Source organism: Capricornis sumatraensis, chromosome 23 (assembly GCF_032405125.1).
Source record: "Capricornis sumatraensis isolate serow.1 chromosome 23, serow.2, whole genome shotgun sequence".
Lineage (NCBI taxonomy): Eukaryota > Metazoa > Chordata > Mammalia > Artiodactyla > Bovidae > Capricornis > Capricornis sumatraensis.
In genome coordinates this window covers 23,280,432-23,300,650 of record NC_091091.1, presented here as the reverse complement: position 1 = coordinate 23,300,650, position 20,219 = coordinate 23,280,432, and the positions used below count along the sequence as shown (strand labels likewise).

At 50.0% G+C, this 20,219-nt stretch overlaps 2 protein-coding genes across 2 annotated transcripts; one reads left to right on the top strand and one right to left on the bottom strand.

The window, feature by feature from the left end:
* The first annotated feature begins 9,029 nt into the window (after positions 1–9,029).
* Positions 9,030–10,628, top strand: PITX3 (paired like homeodomain 3). Its single transcript, XM_068961672.1, has 3 exons — positions 9,030–9,147; positions 9,326–9,528; positions 10,041–10,628. Exons 1-3 carry the CDS (start codon positions 9,030–9,032, stop codon positions 10,626–10,628), a joined length of 909 nt encoding a protein of 302 aa, XP_068817773.1.
* Positions 10,629–11,895: 1,267 nt separating this feature from the next.
* Positions 11,896–14,505, bottom strand: ELOVL3 (ELOVL fatty acid elongase 3). Its single transcript, XM_068961826.1, has 4 exons — positions 14,411–14,505; positions 13,383–13,514; positions 12,580–12,731; positions 11,896–12,323 (listed from the first exon to the last, which is right to left on the bottom strand). The coding sequence occupies exons 1-4, from the start codon at positions 14,503–14,505 to the stop codon at positions 11,896–11,898; spliced, it is 807 nt and encodes a 268-aa protein (XP_068817927.1).
* Positions 14,506–20,219: the final 5,714 nt, after the last annotated feature.

Sequence of the window (20,219 nt, the reverse complement as noted above, 5' to 3'; positions counted from 1 at the left end):
CCGGGAGTCTGCCTGCTGCGGGACTCACTGTGAGTGCTTGACCATGCGGGGACAGGGGCTCACCGGGCAGAGGGGCCATGGCCGGACTTCGGGATCCCTAAAACAGGACCTAGGGCGGCTGAACTGTAGAACGGTGCCTGAGGAGCAGGTCGAGACTGGGAGAACGGACTGTAGACCGGGGGCCAGGACTTAGAAAAGGGGAAACTTAGAGCCGGGACTCGGGGAACCTAGTAGGGGAAGACTCGAGGGATCCGAAGAGAAGTCGGAGACATGAGGTCAGGACAGGAGTTCTGCGAAGCGGCGCAGCGTTGGGAAACCAATTATCAGGAAGCGCCCTGGGATCCCGGGGCGCGGGGCCGACAGCCCGGGTGCTAAAGGGGTTGTGGCCAGCGGGGGGAGCTGGCGGCGGCCGCCCAGCAAGGGGGCAGTTGGCAATGCTAGACGCCCCCGGGCTGCATCTCAGACGCCAGAGCCTGAGAGCAGGGGTGCGTTAGTCGCACACGCTTTTCTTCCTAGCTGCTTTGCAGTTGGGATAGGAGCCGTGTTGTGAGAACCCGACAGCGACCGTGTCAGATGGCCGCTGTGCGGGCTGCAGGGCCGAGGTTGGGTAGTCCAAGTGACCAGACGGCGGGTCTGGCAGGTCCGCTTGGGGTGTCAGGGCCCTGATGGGTGCCGACCTGGGAAAGCCAGGGAATCGGACGAAATGTCCGCCGGGCGCGGTTCTCAAAGCGGACAGAATGTCCGGGGAAGCTAGGTTGGTCTCTCTAGAGCAGGCGCTGTGTCGGGCAGCGGTGGACAGAATGTCCCTGGCCGAGTGGCATGTTCATTTACCACGCAGCGCCTGCCCAGCTGCTGCGTATACGGTGGGGTTCGCTGTGGTGGGTTGCCTAGAATCCCAGTTCACACTTTGCAAACTTGTCTCTCTGCTAGGGGCTACGGGGCAGGGAGCAGGGACCGAGAGTGAAGGCTGATACTTGGCCTTGGGTTGGAGTGGCACCCGGAGACATTCCCTCTCCAAACTAGATTAGACATGTTCCGAGCATCACCCCGGACTTCTAGAATCCAGATTTGTGGAGAGGGAGCAATGGTGGGACTGCTTGTGGGAACCACAAGTAGGAAAGGAAGGAATGACTCACAACGGGCAATGAGGGGAGCAAGGAGGAGCCTAGCACAAGCCCCTGACAGCTTCAGGTCCCTCACAAACTCAGTCACCCTTAATTAAAGTACAGCTGACCAGATACCCCACCCTAGACTCTGCCTGGATTTCAGCAGGCTAGAGTCTCCTTTCCCACAGTGGGCAGGAGCCCAGGCCTAAAGAGAAAACTGCAGCCCTTTAGCAAAGCAAACTCTGGGGTCTTGTTTCCCTTTTTGCTTCCTCAGTCCCACCAATCTCCCCACCACCCTGGTGGCTGAGAGGAGGTGGGAGGGAGACACATGGGATCCAGACACTGGGATCCAACACAGGACCCAGATTGCATTCTCTGGTTGGGAAGGATGTCTCAGCCCTACTCAACTACCTTATTTCCTTTTCCTACAGCTAGGAGAGGGCCCTGATTTCTTTGGATCCATACAATGACCGCCCACTCTGACTCCAACTCTTTAACCAGAACCCAGTTAAGCTGAAGGGAACAAAGTAGAGGGAACTCTCCTGATCTATGTAAGTAAGCAAACAGCCCGTTTGGCAACTGAGTTTCATGGGGACAAGTGCAGGGTAATATATTCAGCAATGAGTAACCTAAACAAAGTGGGTTCCAACCTTTCTCACCCTCACCACACTCCCCATACGTCTTCCCCACACTCCCACCTCCACTCCTTAATTTTAAAGTTCATTTATCACTGGCTAGGACATTGTTTTTCAAACTCTTTTGTCCCTCATCCCTTTTTGATAAATATAGAGTCACATCCCAGTTACTCCCCATCACATTTTGATACCCTTTTCAAGGGACTTGTGCTCCTATTGTCTTTGGAAAATACTGAAATTATGGGTGAAATGAAGGGATCTGAGTCAGGAACAGAATAGGGAAGGCATTACAGATGGTTCTTTGAAGACCATAGCCCTAGATTCTGCTTTTGCCAAAAACGCAATGGCATTATAATAAAGATGGCTGGAAACAAAGGACAGAACCTTCTCTTGTCCCTGCATAAAGCTGTTTAGCTGATTGCATGCCTGGTCACTGGCTCTTAGGAAGAATGTCATGGACCTAGCGAAGGGTCAGAGAATGGTGGCAGAAGGAGGAGCTAGGGGCTGCTGGAGAGAGCAAACTTGAAAGTTTAGGCCTCTGGAAAGTGAGATAGGATGGAAATCCACAAAATAAGGAAAGACCTAGATAAGCAGATTTGTTTGCTCCCCAGATCCTGAAACCAGATATGAGGGGGCCTCTTAGAACTGGAATGATGCAAGCACAGGATGAATGGGAAAATGTTCCTTGGCACACAGTGGGCAGCAAACTTCCCGAGCTCATTTCCAGGGAGGTGGTAAAGGCAGGAAGTAGAAATGGAATCCCTTAAGGGCTTGGAAGGATCAATGCATGTTAGAGCCGCAAACGGTTGCTGGGGTGGAGGGGGCGAGGAGTGGCAAGAGCTCAGTCCCTGGTCTTAGGAGAACTGGATTAGAACCTCTTCAATCTCTATAACCATGGACAAATTTATCTTTTTAGAGGTGAAATGGAATGGTCATTCCTGACATTTAAGGTGGTTGTAAGAGTTCAACGAAGTATTTATTTGGAAGCCCCCTTGCAAATAGAGAAGAAACACAGAAATAAGAAACATTACTGGTATTATTATGCTCAAACTGTAGGTCCACTGTAAACACAGAATCTTCACTTGGAAGGGTGCATCTCAAACCTTAGATCACCCTGCTAGCATCCGTGGTCCAGCCACAGGAAGATTCTCAGTGACAGATGGGACACCCTATCCTAGACTTCAGATGCCAGCCACTATCCCCATCCCTCCCTGAGAAGAGTTCTAGGGAACTCCCCAAATGGCTACTCTCTCAGACCAAATATCCTGATCTGATCCCTCCCTGCCTCCAGCTCAAGGATGTGAATATGGGCCCAGAACCCAGGTCCGGGAATGGAGGGCAAGGGAGGCATGCTGGAGCTAAGTTGGGGGTGAGCATAAGAGAAACACACTACCCACATCTTTTCTTCTCCATTCAATCTCAGTGATGCTTCCTAGCATGTAGGGGAGGCAACCAGCCTGAAGATGGCAACTAGGTCCTGAGCTTTGGGAATATCTTGAGTGTCTAGTCTCTGGTCACTGACAGGGACCCATGATGAGTGATAGGGAAACAGAAGAAAAGACGTGGGCTGAGAAAGCCACTCTTAAAACGCTCTCCACTACTTTTCCTCCCCTGAGGCCTTCTTTACTTTTCATCTGTCAGTTAATAGTTTCCCCTTTCCTATTTCTCCCTTGCCCAATCCATTCTGCTCATCATTGCCCAAAAAAGATCCCAAAGATACTGCTTTTATGTCACTCTCTGGCCTACATGCCTCCAGTGACTCCCACTGCTTGGAGCACTGCTTCTCAGTAGCAAGTTGGGGCAGGGGGGCAGGGGCAGTATAGGAGTGGGAGTGGCATGACTCTGCAGGCTACACTGGGCCCATCTTCCTGTGCGGTGATGTCACTTGAAGATGTCTCTTGGAAATTTGAAGAGAAAATACTATTTTTGTATTAAATTATACAGAGTGAAGTCAGTCAGAAAGAAAAATACCAATGCAGTATATTAACGCATATATATGGAACTTAGAAAGATGGTAACGATGACCCTATATGCAAGACAACAAAAGAGACACAGATGTAAAGAACAGACTTTGGGGCTCTGTGGGAGAAGGCGAGGGTGGGATGATTTGAGAGAATAGCATTGAAACATGTATATTATCATATGTGAAATAGATCACCAGTCCAGGTTCATGCATGAGGCAGGGTGCTCAGGGCTGGTGCACTGGGATGACCCTGAGGAATGGGATGAGGAAGGAGGTGGGAAGGGGGTTCAGGATGGGGGACACATGTACACCCATGGCTGATTCATGTCAACGTATGGCAAAAATCACTAAAATATTGTAATTAACCTCCAATTAAAATAAATAGATTAATTAAAAAAATGAATGTGGGATAGAATGCAAAATTTACTTCCAATTTTAACATAAGGCTGAAGATCTCAAAGAAATTTCATACTGGCGGCAGCTGTTTCAGGTTGTGCCCCTAGTTTCCCATACTATATTCTCTCTTACTAGTCTTAGGGATTTTTCATAGAAAAGCTGAGAATTCTCTAGCCTACATGGTATCAAATATGAACCCCCACCCTTCGCCCCTCATTGGATGCCTCCTCAGCCTGACCATTTTTTCCTGATGATCTCCCATTATGCCCACTGTCGACCCTGGCTCTTTTATTTAGAAGCTTCCGCCACCTTCTCTGCCTCTCTAATTTCCAGAGCAGCTACATTCTCTGAGCCCCAAAACTTGATGCCACCTTACATGGGCTTCTGTGTCTCTGAGCTTCCACCATCTGAGAATCAGTCTCATGCAGTCCATCATTTTATCCTATCCTCTGTTTGCCTCCCCAGACTGTAAGCTGTTAGCAGTTAGGGTCTTGTACCCTTGTACTTCTTACCCAGGCAAGAATACTGGGGTGGGTTGCCATTTCCTTCTGCAGGGGATCTTCCTGACCCAGGGATCAAACCTGCATCTCCTGCTTGGCAGGCAGATTCTTTACCACTGAGCCACCTGGGAAGCCCGATCCCTGATTTACCCCTTGATAAAGTAAGTGCATCAAATCACCGATGCCTCCACCTGAGTCTTAGGGTTTCCTCTTGGGGCTGTGAACCTTGTCCACGGCTGTCTTCCTTTGCTTTCATTTGCTCACAGCAACTCAGGAGACTAGACAGTGTAGATGCCTAGCATCCCTAATGTACATGAGGCTGTGTCCACTTAAGAGTCTCACTTTTAGTTTCAGGTTCCATCCTGTTTAGGGCTCTAGTTTATACCTATTCACTAACTTATTGCTGGGTGAGCTGAGCAACAGCATTACAACTCCATCCCCTCTTATCTTCCTTTTCATTCAGTCTCTGCAAGAAAAAGGTTTTCTCCATTTCAGTTCCAGGGTGTACCTTGTGCCTTGGCCACTTACAACTACTTGGGGGCTCTCTGGCTGTGGCCCTGGTCTACCCTTTGTCTTCAGGACAAAAGTGGGTGCACATGGAAGTTACCTTCTTGCCATAAGTTGTGTCCCTTAGAAATCATGGCCTCCCCACTATAGCCTCTCTGCTCTGGGGCAGTCTCTATTCTCCACTTTAATTATCTTGGATATTTTGTTCTTACTGTGGTCCATGACAGCTTCCTGTAATTCCATGCTGTATCTCAGAGTCAAAGGTCACCTGCAAGCCCTCTATTCCCTAGGGCTGGGATTGTCACCTTGAAACCAGTGGTACTGGGCCATGAGTCTATCCCCTGCAGGGCGTGTCAGAAAGGCTGGGGTGGGGCAGGAGGCCCCCTACCCCAAGACCTGGACTCAGCGCCACTGTTATCTCTCAACTCTCTCTGGTCTTTCCTGGTGTATCCTACCAGCATCAACCAAACCTGTGGCTTCTATACCTACTGCTCATCCCTGTCCATTGAGTGAGGCGAAGTCCCTGGCTGCAGTCCCAACTCCCCAGCTTCCCGACCTCCAGCAGTTTGGGGGAGCTTAATCCTCAGCCAGCCTGTCTCCAGCTCAGACAACAGCTTGGCGCCCCCAGCCTCTGCCTGACCAGCCCACCGGACACAATCTGCTAGAGGCCTCTGCCCCCACCCTCTCTCTCTCTGTTGCCTGCCTAGCATTAGTGTTCCTGCTTTTTCAGCTTCACAGGCAGGGCCCATCTCAGCTGCCTTTCCTCTTGCTGCTATTACTAACGCAGTCAAGAGTCTGAAGCCTTCATTCTTTCCTCTCCTACCCATCCCGGGTCCTCAGATTAGCTCCCAGTTTGGGCTACTCCACCCATGTGACTATTTCCTTATTGACTGGGTGGTCTTTTATGTTTTGAACAGAGTGCTCACAACACACATATTCATCCCTCTCTAAAATGCAGCATACTCACCTTTATTCACGGAGCAATTTTTCACTGGGAGACAGAATCTAGGGAGGTGAACCAGTCAAGCAAAGGCAGAGACAAAAATGATACCTTATTTCTGAGTCTATCCTGAGCACCTTACTCAATGCCCAACATTATTTCAGTAAATGAGAAAAAAACTTGGAGTTTGACCCCAACTTATTTTTAAATGTTATGTTTTATTTTAACCTCTTCACAATACTGAAGAGAGGTAGAGAAGGAATTATAATCTTACTTTTACAGATTAAAAAAACATGCCCAGAGAAGTATGACCCACAGCTAGTAAATTGAGGATGCAGGACATGAACTCAGATCTTTTGAATCTAAATCTAGTTTCTTTGGGGTATACTGAATTACTTTCCCCGGTCGGAGTGGGATGAGGGGGCTTATCACTTTCTGCCCCCACCACGACCCCATACTATTCTTCCAGCATTCTCATACCTTCCCCACCTCAGCCAAACAGGCTATCCCCAGCAGCCACTGAGCATAGACCACTTCACTGGCTCCTCAGGTTTCCTCCTCCCCCACAGAGTCCTTAGTTCCTGGGACTGAGAGCTGAGGTTCAAAGGGGTCAGGAAGGGGGAGGGGGGGATAATGGCTAGCTCCAAAACAGCCGAGGCAGCTGTCCCTGTCACAGAGAGAGGAGTCTGTGTGACGGTGTGTGTCTGTCTGCCTGAATGTGGGGGCACATGTGTGGGAGAGAGTGTGTGTTTGTATGCCTTTAGCTCCAAGTCCAAGTGCTTATTTTGTCTGAGAGGGGGCCTGTATTTGTCTGCATGTGTGTCTGTCTGTCTTTGGGAACACACAGCCTGAACTCTGCTTTCTCAGTCTCGTCTTTTATTCTGGGCCTTATCTTTCCTCACTCTGCCTCCCTCTGCTGAAATAAAGGGTGAAACCAAGACACAGGTATGGAATGCTGGGGGAAGGGGGAGTTTGGAAAATGGGAAGTCTGGAGCCAAAGCAGACTGGAAGGATGAATGGCAATGGTGGAATTCAGCTTTTCCTACAGGCAAACCCAACTGTCCTTCTTTTCCCAGCTCTGCATTGCTCCTGTGGGCCTCTGGAGAAGTCAGGGGTGTGGTTTGCAATTTTGAGGGCATCTTAGGGTATGAAGAGATTTCAGAGCACCCCTTTTTCCACCTGTTAGTTCTAAGCCTCCGCAGCTACTTGGGAAGAGCTACTAGTCTAGGCTGCTCCTGGTCCCTCCCAAGGGCCTCTCCCGTCTATAGGAGCATCATCAGCCCACTCCTAAGCCTCTGACTCTGTCCTCAGACCTGGAAGGCGAGGGAAGCTGAGCACTCCCATCCCTGGCCTGACTTCTCTCCTTCCTTTGGGGTTCCCTTCAGCCCTGCTTCTCCAACACTAGGAAAGGGTCCAAGGTCTAGTCCTCTCTGCCTGTGGAAAGAACAGGGACTGTTTCTCAGCCTCCTGCCTTGACCTCTGTCCCACTCAAACTAGCTTGGGGCGGGGTGGGGGGGCAGCTGTCATGTCTGAGCTGGTTGGAGGGGGCATTACCATGTGCAAATACAGGCTACTGCCCATCTGCGCCTCTCTTAGAAAGGCTCCTAATCAATTCAGAGAAGCCAAGTGACACACGTCTCTATCTAGGCTAATCTGCCACATTAATGCCACCTTGCACAGCCTGCATTAAGTCCCTCTTAATGGGGAGGCAGATGGACCCCTCCTACATAGCTCTTCACCCCTGCTCCTTGGTCCTTAGCTTCCATTGGTTCTTCTCTGACCAAGAGGCATCTGGAGTCTTGAGTCCCACTAGTGTCCCTTTCCCTTCCTCCCACCAGAAGGAGCCTGGGAGAGCTAGCAGAAAAGGGGACCCTGCAGGGGGAGACTTGGAGGAGGACCCAGGCAGGCTCCTGGGCAATGTCAGGTGAGATTTGGCATGGGGAGTAATGGTCAGAAGTGGCTTTTAAGAAACCTACACCCACAGCCTGAGGTGGGACTGCAGGAGGGCGTGGGAGAGAGTGGTGACTCGTGGGGTGCAATGTACAGAAGCAGACAAGATTCTTAAACTTGTTTTTGATCCCAGAACCCTTTCTTCAAATGAAGTCTCTCCAGAAAGCATAAATAAAACCGACGAAAGCAGGGCTGCCCTAGTTGAAGCTGACCTGAGTAAGATCAGGCTAGATTTCTATCCCTGAGGTTAGCCCTGAGTTCCAGTCCCTGAGGGAGTTTGCGGGGCAGGGAGGACCCCAAAGAACACAGTTTGAAAAAGCAAACAAAAGTATATCTTAGGAATCTCACAGACCTGATTCAGATCATAACTCTACTACTTACAAACTACTTACAAACTTTGTGATCTTCATCATTACTTCATGTCTCAGTTTCCACGCCTAAAAAAGGGTGATCATACCTAACACTGAACCATTCTTGTGAGGAGAAATAATGAGGTGAAGGCACATAGACAGTACTCATAAATGATAGCAGCAATTCTCCTTACAGGGAAAGTATCAGGCCTAGTTCAAAATCAAATCTGTCCCATGGGAGAGTGAATAACACAGGTTCAGACTGGCTGAGAGGCACGTTTGAGTTTATGGGAATATTGGGCATTCGTGTGAGAAGGAATTTGATTTTTTAAGGATGTGGTATGTGGTATGCAATGTGCTATAGTGAGGTTTTCATTAATTCAGTGATTATCTATTGAACACCAACTGTACCAGGCAGGGTTCTAGGTGCCCAGCATGGAACAAATCAAAGTCTAGTGTGTATAACTGTGTATGAAACCTCTGAGTATGCACCTTTCCCCACTTAGGCTGCTGTTTCCCCATTCTAACCTAGGGCACCTCAGATTAGAAGGATAGCTTTATGTCGGCTGAGAAAGGGGAAGATGGGGAAACACTTCTGTACTGGGAAGCAGATAACCTGGAGATTTTATTCCCATTAACCTGGTCTGTGTCTTCTCTTACCTTCAGAGTTCTCGAGCCCCCAATGGAGTTCGGCCTGCTGAGCGAGGCAGAGGCCCGGAGCCCGACCCTCTCGCTGTCAGATGCGGGCACTCCCCACCCCCCACTCCCTGAACACGGCTGCAAGGGCCAAGAGCACAGCGGTGAGCGCGCCCCCTTTTGGGGGTGGGGGAAATAAAAGCTCCATCCCTAACCGGGTGGGACCCGGGAGTGGGAGCCCGGGTGCGAGTGGGGGAGGGAGGCGCCCAAGGAGGAAGTCCCCGAGCCAGGGAATCTACGCAGGCAAGGATGTGCTGTGACAGCCCCCACCCCGGCTCCCAGATTCGGAGAAGGCCTCGGTTTCGCTACCCGGCGGCTCCCCCGAAGACGGCTCGCTGAAGAAAAAGCAGCGGCGGCAGCGCACGCACTTCACCAGCCAGCAGTTGCAGGAGTTGGAGGCGACCTTTCAGAGGAACCGCTACCCCGACATGAGTACGCGCGAAGAGATCGCCGTGTGGACCAACCTCACCGAGGCCCGCGTGCGGGTACGCAACCCCGGCGGTCCCCCTCCACCACCACCCTCCCCTCCACCTCGGGCCTCCCTCTCGCGGGCCGCTCAGCAAGCAGCTTCGGAAACGGCAGCCTGTAGTTCTGCCCTGCCTGCCCGTTCCTCCGACCCAACACCCGACGTCGCTCGCCCAGGCCCGCTGCCTCCACGGCCTTCTTTCCACTAACCTCCGATTTCTTCTCTTCCTCCACTCTCTCGCCCTCGACGGAGCGCTTTCTCCCCTGGCACTATCTCTGGTTCTTCTCTTCACCTCTCCTAGACCCCCTCCTGCTGTCCTCGCCACCCCCCAATACTGTCACCCCCGACTCCGTCCCGCATGCGCTCCTCCCCCACCCCGGGCCGTTGCTCCGCCACCCCACTCTCCTCCAGCCACCTCATCTTTATACTCCGCCCGGCACCGGACCCCGCTTGGAACCCCCCAACCTGGGCGACCGGTCCACCAGCCGCCTTGGGGGTCGGGTCCTGACAACCTTCCTCCCACGCCCGCAGGTGTGGTTCAAGAACCGGCGCGCCAAGTGGAGAAAGCGCGAGCGCAGCCAGCAGGCGGAGTTGTGCAAGGGCGGCTTCGCGGCGCCGCTCGGGGGGCTGGTGCCGCCCTACGAGGAGGTGTACCCCGGCTACTCGTACGGCAACTGGCCACCCAAGGCCCTCGGCCCGCCGCTCGCCGCCAAGACCTTCCCGTTCGCCTTCAACTCGGTCAACGTGGGGCCTCTGGCTTCGCAGCCCGTCTTCTCGCCACCCAGCTCCATTTCCGCCTCCATTGTGCCCTCGGGCGCGACCGCCCCAGGCACCGTGCCTGGGCCCGGGGCCTTGCAGGGCCTAGGCGGGGGGCCCCCCGGGCTGGCTCCGGCCGCGGTGTCCTCGGGGGCCGTGTCCTGCCCTTACGCCTCGGCCGCAGCCGCAGCAGCCGCCGCGGCCTCCTCCCCCTACGTATATCGGGACCCGTGTAACTCGAGTTTGGCCAGCCTGAGGCTCAAGGCCAAACAGCACGCCTCTTTCAGCTATCCCACCGTGCCGGGGCCGCCGCCGGCCGCCAACCTCAGTCCGTGCCAGTACGCCGTGGAACGGCCCGTCTGAAGGGCGCTGCCCGCCGATCATCCCTGAGGGTGGGGCGGTAATTCACGGCCTCGACGGACTGGGGTCGTTTTGACTGGCTTGCCCCCGCCCTCGGGGTCTGAGAGGAGAGCTGGGCAGTCGGGGTTGGGGAGGCGGCAGGTTCAGGAGAGAGCCTTCCCCCACCCCCAGGCCTGAGGGGTGGACTGGGCCCTTAGTCCGAGACCCTGGGACTAAGGCCAGGAATAGGGACCAGTTCCCCGGGGGCCAATTCACCTTTGGCCCACCTCGCCTTCTCCAGACTCCCTCTCCCTGGTTTTCAAAGATAAATGAAATAAACGTGCGCGGACTATCAGAGGCCTGGTGATTCAGAGTTTCGGTTGAGCTCCCTCCCCTCATCCTTCCCCATCTTTAAAGGAGAGCTGTGTTTACAGGAAAGATGTGCGGGTCCAGGCTTCAAGAGCTTCAGTCCTCAACCCCTCAACCCCAGAATGGAGAAGCCTGGGGATTCCCAGAGCCAAGCGGCGCACGAAGCGTGCGTGTCTGTGTGTGTGTGGCGGGGTGGGGGGTGGGGTGGGGTGTATGGCTTGGACAAAGCTGGTACTGCAGCGCCGCCTCGTGGTCTCAAGGAGGATAACTGGAAGGTCAGCTTTGAAGTCAAGTGTCAATTCTGCAATTTAGGAAGCCAACTTTAGAAATTTACTCCACCTTTGCGCATCTGTTTCTCACTGTTCCTATGAGGGGCTTTTGCCTCTAACAGCAATAAAATTCTGGTCTGTAACAGACATTTATTAAGTGCCTACCAGGCCTAGGATTCTTATTGAGTGTCTCTGTGTGTGACTCTCAGCCTTCCACACACTGTTGTAAGCTTCTCACCCACTCATCATCCGATTGCCAGCAGCCCTCCTCCATCACAGCAGTCCCCTCCTTCCTGTAAATCCCCAAACCCTGAAAACCTTGTTGGAGTCTTTAATTTAAAAACAGAGCAAGAAGGAGAAAGATTTCTGGAAACATAAATAACTCAGTTTGGGGGAGCCTCATTAGTCCCACCCCCATCCCAGGGCCTGCTTGGCCTTCACATTAACAACAGAAACATCAAAGTACTAGATCACATCCCCACACCAGGGGTGATACTTCTTGACTGTCATCATCTCCTGCCACCTTGGAGTATACATCCCATGGGGAAACCATACAGGAAAGGCTTCCTAATCATTCCCTCAAACCTAAGCTCAGCCCCTCAGTCCCCTGGGGAGGACAGAGGGCTTGAGGCTTCTTCTCTTTCTCCAACCACTCACTGGCTCTTGGTCTTGGCTTTGATCTTGGGAATTATGTAGTTTTGGTGGAAGAACTTGGCAAAGAGAACGAAATAGGTTGCATACAAGATGAAGGACCAGAAGAAGTGTTCCTCTGTGGTGTGGCATCCCTTTTCCTGTCTCCAGATATAAGCCAGGATACAGACAGTGGCTCCTATAAACATCTGCAGGATCTGCAGGCTGGTGACGAGCATGGGAAACCAGCTGGGGGACTTCACTTTGGCAGCCTTCAGAGTGTAGTAGGTGTACATGACGGCATGTACACCAAAGTTCATGGTCATGAACCAGCCGCCTGCAGCCACCTTGTTCTTGTATCCAAAGCTCGAGTACACCAGCACTGTGCTGTGGTGGTACCAGTGCACAAAGATGAGCGGCCGCTTACGCAAGATGATGAAGGCTGTGTCTCCTGGGAGATGAGGAGTCATAGCTGACATATCACCCAGTGCTGGGACCACCCTCTGAACTTGATGTAGGGGCACAGGGGGAATTTTCAGGACAGGGAGAGGGGTCTTTATGGCAGAGAAGCTGAAGAGGGGCTTGGGTGAGAGATGTTTTTAGGACCCAGGGGTGGGGAAGGAACTCTCCATGTGATGGGTAAAGGGGAGGGCTTAAGGAGGGATGCAACTGACTGGACACCAGAAAGACAAAGCCTTGCCACTCACCAAGTTCAACGACCTTGCTGAGAACAAACAGGAAGGACCAGAATTGGATTATGGGACTGTTGATGAAGGAGGAGAAGCATATAGTTTGCTTTGGGCTCCTCCTAAGTAGCAGGGTCCCCATGTAGCCCCACATCCTCAGTGTCCCGAAGATACTGAAATGGAACAGAGGAAAAGGGTGTAAGGGTCATTCCCAGGCACCTTAACCCTTGGCCTGGTCAAGTCACTGATCCAAGTTCCACCACCTCCCCACCCTTCCAAAGGGGTCACAGCTTCTGAGATCCCAAGGCCGACTTGGTAAAGCCAACCAGTAATCTAGAAGATAGAAGACATGAGGGCTGGGGAGGGACCAGGGAGTGCTAGAGGCTGAGACTGAAAACTGAACTAGGGAGTAGGATTCATAGGATGGGTAGGAGCCTGGAAGGAGACAGGTGGCAGGATAGGGGTGATCAAAGGAGTCTGGGGGGAATATGGGAAGAAGGGGCTGGGGAAGTTATTGGAAGGTCTTGGGAGAGAGTGTTAGATGCAGAGAGTATTAGAGGCTGGGGAAATTGTTGGAATTATCCAGACTCAATGAGCACAAGAGGTCTCATGAGAGAGAGGAGAGACTACTAGTCTAGGAACTGGAGAAGAAGGAAAACAGGAGAGTGGAACCTGGGGAGAGGAGTCAGAGCTGAGAGAACAGAATAAGGAGAGAGTTAGGGGGCAACTTGGGCAGTTGATGCAATTGAGGTTTTTAAAGAGCTTTTAGGGATAGAATGAGGGTCTAGGGTCTATAAGATAGGTTGGAGTGGGGAAAGTCTTACCTGAAGACTGCAAGGCAGAAGGACCAAAGGATGAGAGGTCTCTGCAGGTTGAAGCCCTTCCGTGACTTCATGTAGTTTTGCCCCACGAAGATGAGCAACAGGTAGATCAGAGCTATGGCGAATGAGGTTGCCCTGGCAGGCAGAAGGCAGAGCGGATGGGCTTATGGGTGGGAGCTGGTTAGAGGAATGCCCACTCATATCTCCAGGTCAGTGCTCTGGATTGGAATCCTACTTCTGCCACTTACTAGCTGTGTGACACTGGAAAACCTACGTCCTTCTCTGAGGGTCAGTTTCCTTATTTGTAAGGGGGGAATAACACTCCTCTCCTGACAGTGTTAATATATGTAAAGTACTTTACACAGGGCAGCAGCTATAACCAAGGTTCCTGGGGTTGGGAGTGGGTGACAGCTGCTGGTCCATTTCTAGAAGCAATCCAAGGCTGTGATGTACAAAGAATGTGGCAATAGCTTCTGCCTGTTTGGTCATAGCAAATTGGCTGGAGCTCTGAGGGGCTCTAGGGCAAAGTCTGAGGAAATTTTGGAAGAGTATCCAGATTTTGCCTCCTTCTCCACAGCAGGGATGATGGAACATTTGAGGAATAAGATGATAACTGTGAAGAGCAGTCCTCAGGCATCAGCACATGCACGCATGCGCACACATGCAGCCACAAAGGATGGAGAGTCATCTATAAGGTGGGTGGGAGTAGGAGTTCAGATCAACCCCATTCTTCAGAGACCAGTTCTCACTACACTTTTCCCCGCTTGGTTTCTTTCTCCTCCCAAATTCTTCATCCCATCTTCTTATTTTTGCCTTTCTTTCTTCCAGATCTAACCTCTTTGAGGTGCCACACTACCTGTACCTTGGACAACAGGGATGTGAAGCCAGTACTGGGGAATCCGATACATTTGCTCCTTAGCAAAATCTCTGTGGGCATTCTGTCTCGCCCTCCCCCATTCCACCAATCCCCCCAAATAGCGGTCATCAGAGTTGGGCCCCTAACATGGCCCTTCTCCTTCTACGAGTCTCACCAGTACTCCTCCAAAAAGGGCCTCATGTCCCGGAACAGCTCAAAGTTGTAGGGCTGGAACTCTATTTCATCTGAGGTATTCACTGTTGTGACCATTTCGTTTTGCAGACGCTGAGGCCGGGAGCTGGACGAAAGCTAGGGGACGGAGGATGGAGAGAACCTTGGGGGCAGGACTGACTAGACCCAGAACCCAAGGAACTCCGCGGCAAGCCAGAGCCTCAGATGCAGGCACGTGCGCTGCAGTCCAGCCGGCTTCCACAGCCGCGGCCACTGCAGTATATAACGCGAAATTGCAAAGCAGCTGTCCTAGGCGCGCCGCGGCCCCCTCCCTGCTCCCGGCCTTCATCCAATCGCAACAAAGATACCCCCCAGTCCCGCCCCTGGGCTGCAAGCCGCTCTCTGATTGGTCATTCTTAAGGACAGCACCCCAGAAGCCTCCCACTACCTAGACCTTCGCCACGCCCACCTTCCCATCTTCTTGCACACCTCAACTCTGATGTGCTTAGTTTAGCCGCTGTGGCTTTGGAGTTACTGGGGTGTGACAGGCTTCTCCTGGTACTGCCAACAATAACCTTTGCCCCAGTTGGTTTCAGTTCTGACCTATCTGGCAATGAGGAGAGAATGAAGGCGTCCCCCTTTTCTCTGGTGCCCCCATTCGGAGATAGGGTGTCAGTTTCCCGCCTCCCCGAGACCCTGGGAAAACCAGGCTGGGGATGAGGGGAAGGGGCAGCAAAGAGCCCTTCCTGTAGTCCCCTCTGCTTCCTTCTGGTCTGCAGTTGTAAGTGGGAGGGAGATGAATAGTAATGAGTTTTATTGTCGAGGTAGTTGGTGTTGATGTTTGGAGAGTTGGTTGTTGAGGCTATTGTTTCTTTACAGCTTCCTGAATTCCTGCCGGCTCCAGCCTGATACTCAGTAATAACCCTGGGAAGGAAGTGGGGTCACCCTCTGGGCTTCTGGGATTATTGTCTTCAGGCTTTCTGGAGACTGCCAGGGGTTTATAGAAGAGGAGGTGCTGCTCATCTCCCAGTATCCTGCGGTTCTTCCCTAGTCTATGTTTATCTAATCAAATCTACTTTTTCCTTGCCTGTGTACCCAGCCCCAAATAAATAAACATTTAAAAAATTTTAAGGTCTTACTCATCTGTCTCTTATCTCTGTCCTAGACTTTATGAAAATGAGAGGGAAATACAAGGCTTGAAGGCAGTTTGAGACACGATGGAGATATGCAAAACAAATGCTAAGAGAAATAAATACAAAATATTTAAAATCATGAAGCGGCTATAAATGGTTATGTGCAATAAGACCACAGGCTCTGTAGCCAGAGGACGTAGGCAGGAATTCCAGTTTCACTTCTCAGCTACTGTCTGAGCTAAGGGTCAGTGGGAAGTCCTGCCATGCTAGCTCAATGACTCCCAAGTACATCCCTTTGTCTCTGTTTTGTGTCATCTCTTACCTGATTACTACAGCCAGCACCTCTTCATAATTAGTTGACACTTCCTTCTCTAATATAGCACTTTCTATTGCATTAGGGGAAGAAAACAGTACCCAAACCTGGCATATCACCAACCCCAGAGCCACTGACCCAGTGCGTGGACGTATGCTAAGTCACTTCAGTCGTGTCTGACTCTGTCCAACTCCATGGACTGTAGCCCGCCAGGCTCCTCTGTCCATGGGATTCTCCAGGCAAGAATACTGGAGTAGGTTGCCATGCCCTCCTCCAGCAGATCTTCACAACCCAGGGATCAAACCCGAATCTCTTAGATCTCCTGCATTAGCAGGTGAGTTATCTACCACTAGCGCCATCTGGAAGACCCCTCTGACCCAGTGTGGCCTCAAACCATACTTTGAAAACCACTTCCTTCCATCCTCTCATCCAAAAGAAGGTTCTAAAACCTAAACTGGATCATGTTACTTTTCTGCTTAAAACCTTTTGTGGTTATGGATTGCTTCACACATAGCCTGACACTCAGAAGGTGATCAGTGCATATTTGATGGATTAATGAACAAACAAAAGAATGAGCAATGCAAGAATAATTCCATCTAGGGACTTCCCTGACAGTCCAGTGGTTAATACTCTGCACTCCCAATGCAGGGAGGGCAAGCTGGTTAGGAACTAAGATTCCACATGCCACACATGCAGCCAAAAAAATTAAATAAAAAAAATAACAAAAAGAACATAGGTGTGACCACCTGTTGAGATCATTAAAAAAATTTTTCTTGAAAAAGAAAAGAATTCCGCGCATGTATTACAAGACCTGGATTCAAATGCCTGTACATATTAACTAGTCCCATGATTTTAGGCAAGTTACCTAACCTGAGACTCACATTCTTCATCAATAAAATGTTGAGAGTCATACTTGCCTGCCTGCCTCACAAGGTTGGGGTCAGTCTACAAGTCAGATAACGTCAATGGAAGGATACTTTGGGGACTTCCCTCATAGTCCAGTGGTTAAGAATCTGCCTTCCCACACAGGGGATGAGGTTTGATCCCTAGTCAGAGAACTGAGATCTCACATACCTTATGGCAACTAAGCCCAAGTGCTGCAATGAGGAAGCTAGTGCACCACAATGAAGACTCAGTGCAGCCAACCTAAAATAAATGAGTAAATAAATAAAATGAAATTTAACATTTTTTACAAAGAAGGGATACTGGGAACTAGATACAAGGGAATGTCAGGGTGAATCATTTGGGGAGGTTTACAAATGCATGTAGAATATGAATATTCAGTTCTGGGTTTCTCTCAAATATTTTACATTGCTTTTATCTGTGAAGTTTAATGGTAAGACTTGAGTGAGAGGTGTGTGTAAGAGCAGCAGAAGAAAACCCTTCAGAAATTATTTCCTAGGGGAAACCCTCCCTGACCTTTGGAGTTGGTCTGCTACCCCTGTTACATATAAATTGCTCTCACAGCATGACATTTCTTTCTTTCAATTGAAGTCACTCAGTCATGTCCGACTCTTTTGAGACCCCATGGACTATAGCCTACCGAGCTCCTCTGTCCATTGGATTTTCCAGGCAAGGGTACTGGGGTGGGTTGCCAATTCCTTCTCCAGCGGATCTTCCCAACCTAGGGATTGAACCCAGGTTTCCTGCATTGTAGGCAGACGCTTTACCATCTGAGCCACCAGGAAAGCAAAGAAGAGAGTGGCCCATACAGGGACTCATTTCATTCAATGAGAGCTTATAATTATGATTTCGTGTTTAACACTTGTTTCCCCCACTAGTCCTTGAGCTCCATAAAGGCAAGGAACATGTCTACCTCTTATTAACTACCAAAATTGCTGTTTAGTCACAAATTCATGTCCAACTCTTTGTGACCCCATGGATTATAGCCTGCTGGACTCCTCTGTCCATGGGATTTCCCAGGCAAAAATACTGGAGTGGGTTGCCATTTCCTTTTCCAGGGAATCTTCCTTACCCAGGGATCGAATCCGCATCTCTTACATTGGCAGGCAGATTCTTTACCTACCAGAAACTTCTTTCTAAAACATACATTAGCTCCTGTCATTCCTCTTTAAGAACAAAATATTCGAGACCTTCCTGGTGGTCCAGTGGTTAAGAATCCACCTTCCAATGTTGAGGGACAGGAGTTCCATCCCTGGTTTAGGAACTAAGATCCCACATTCTGTGAAGCAACTAAGCTCCTGTGCCACAACAAAGACTGCCTGTATCACAACCAAGACCCAATGCAGCCAAATAAATAAATACTTAAAAAAAAAAATTCTTCAGGAGCAAGTTCAGATTCCTGAGGTTAGTCCTGACTCTTCCTTTCCAGTCAATGTCCCATCATTCCTCAGCTCCAGCATCCCATGTCTTAGCTATAATGGAAGAGTCACAGCCCCATAACACAACCACCATATTATCAGACTTTTCAACCTGTTGACCTCTGTTCATATTGTCCCCTCTCCCCATACATCATTTTCTCAGCTGGACAAATCTTATTGAGCCCTAGCTCTAAAGTCACCTACCGTGCAAAAGCCTAATCTTTTTCAGGCAGAGTCAACCCTTCCCTTCTTTGTCTTCCACCCACAGGCCTTTCCCCAAGCAGTTTGCCAGGACTGTGCTTCTACTGAGAGAGTACAGCTACTCTTATATTTCCTATACTATCCTGGTTCCCCCACCCTATTCCAAAGGATCATTTTTATTAGGTCTCTGCCCCTTTGAGGGATGTACACAGCTCCTAGCACAGAGTGGGCACTCAGAATGTCTGTTGCTTGGAATCGAGTAGGCACCTAACAGGATAAACAAGTAATAAACAATATATTTTTAAAGACTCAACTTCCTTAGTAATTAGGGAAATACAAATTAAAGACTGTAAGTATAGTATGGTTCCAAATAACAACCATTAAACCAAGTAAAAATTAGATACCCAACGCTGGTCCAAGCTTTGGGAAACAGATATATTCACACCTGTCTAGGGGCCAGGTAATAATCCTTCTAGAGGCACACTTAGGTAACACTTGGCAAGAGCCAACTGGCTTTCTTTTGACCCAATCTCTCATCTAGTAATTTAAAAGCCAGTGAAACAGAATAAAAGAAAAAAAAAATCTCTATGTACTAAAACACATCATTGGGACTCAAAAAAGCTGCAAACAACCCCCTAGTGAAAACTTAAATGATTAAATACTGATATTATAAAACAGCTTGCTGCTGCCAGAACATGGAGAAACACAAAACCATGTTTACAAAGTAATGTGAAAGAAAAACAATATTTAAAACTATATGGCCCAACAACTATTGAGCCTGTTCTCTAGAGCCCAGGAGCTACAACTGCTGAGCACATGTGCCACAGTTACTGAAGCCCGTGCACCCTTGAGCCTGTGCTTCAAAACAAGAGAAATCTCTGCAATGAGAAGCCTGTGCACTGCAACTAGAAAGCAGCGCCCACTCACCACAACTGGAGAAAAGCCCGTGAAGCAATGGAAACACAGCACAGCCAATAAATAAATTAGATATATACATACACACACACACACATACATATACCTGTATGGCCCAGCAGCATGGTGATCCTGCTACTATAGCAAATAATGATAGCTCGTCTCAGATGATGCCTGATGTTAGCATGCAACAAAGTACCATGCCCCCACCCCCATGTGCAGGCCATGCAGGGAAACAGTGCCTCCTGAAACTACTTCTCCGGCCATGGGATGCCTTTCAGTGCACCTTTCATTGGTGCACCCAATGGAAATCAGATGTTCTGTGGTCAGAATCTAGGCTTCCCAGTCAATAAGGATGTCACACTAACAAACCCATTGTTGGTCAACTTATTGCAGAGTGATATCTCTGCAGGCAATTTTGGGGTAAACAATAAGCAAAGTAACATCAATGCAAATAAACTGAAGAAGAAACCCCCTTGGTAGAAGAAAAATAGTTAGCAGAATCCAAACACTCCAGATACTCACCCAGCTGGTCTGGAGGAGGCTGATAAGCAGCCATTACCTGGAAAACAAGGAACTAGCTTGGAAAACTCAGGCCCTAAACCGCCAGAATTTTCAAGCTGACCACCAGGCCCTTCACAGAGTTTGGTCCCAAAGGAAACTCCAGCCACAGCACTACAGGGGTCTGTTCCCAGGTTAGAACTCAAGGCAAATGCTGCCATAGTGTCTGGACAGAACAGTGAGCCCAAAGAGGTAATTGAAAAGTCCAAAACTCCAAGCCAAAGAAATGCCCAAACTGAAGAGCCAGCTTGTGGCTTCTGAGAATATGGAAAATGGACATGGTGAGCCATCCTCTGTGCTTCAGCCTCTAGGTCTACTAAAGACATAACCAATGTGGTGCAATCCAAGCAAAGAAAATCCAAGTAAACA

What these genes read in the sequence shown, in the direction of transcription:
- PITX3 (XM_068961672.1), top strand. Translation starts at nt 9,030, where the DNA reads ATGGAGTTCGGCCTGCTGAGCGAGGCAGAGGCCCGGAGCCCGACCCTC. An exon ending in CAAGGGCCAAGAGCACAGCG is followed by an intron (nt 9,148 to 9,325) that starts GTGAGCGCGCCC and finishes CCCGGCTCCCAG; the next exon opens with ATTCGGAGAAGGCCTCGGTT. An exon ending in TCACCGAGGCCCGCGTGCGG is followed by an intron (nt 9,529 to 10,040) that starts GTACGCAACCCC and finishes CCACGCCCGCAG; the next exon opens with GTGTGGTTCAAGAACCGGCG.
- ELOVL3 (XM_068961826.1), bottom strand. Translation starts at nt 14,505, where the DNA reads ATGGTCACAACAGTGAATACCTCAGATGAAATAGAGTTCCAGCCCTAC. An exon ending in CCCTTTTTGGAGGAGTACTG is followed by an intron (nt 13,515 to 14,410) that starts GTGAGACTCGTA and finishes TCTGCCTGCCAG; the next exon opens with GGCAACCTCATTCGCCATAG. An exon ending in CAGCAAGGTCGTTGAACTTG is followed by an intron (nt 12,324 to 12,579) that starts GTGAGTGGCAAG and finishes CTCATCTCCCAG; the next exon opens with GAGACACAGCCTTCATCATC.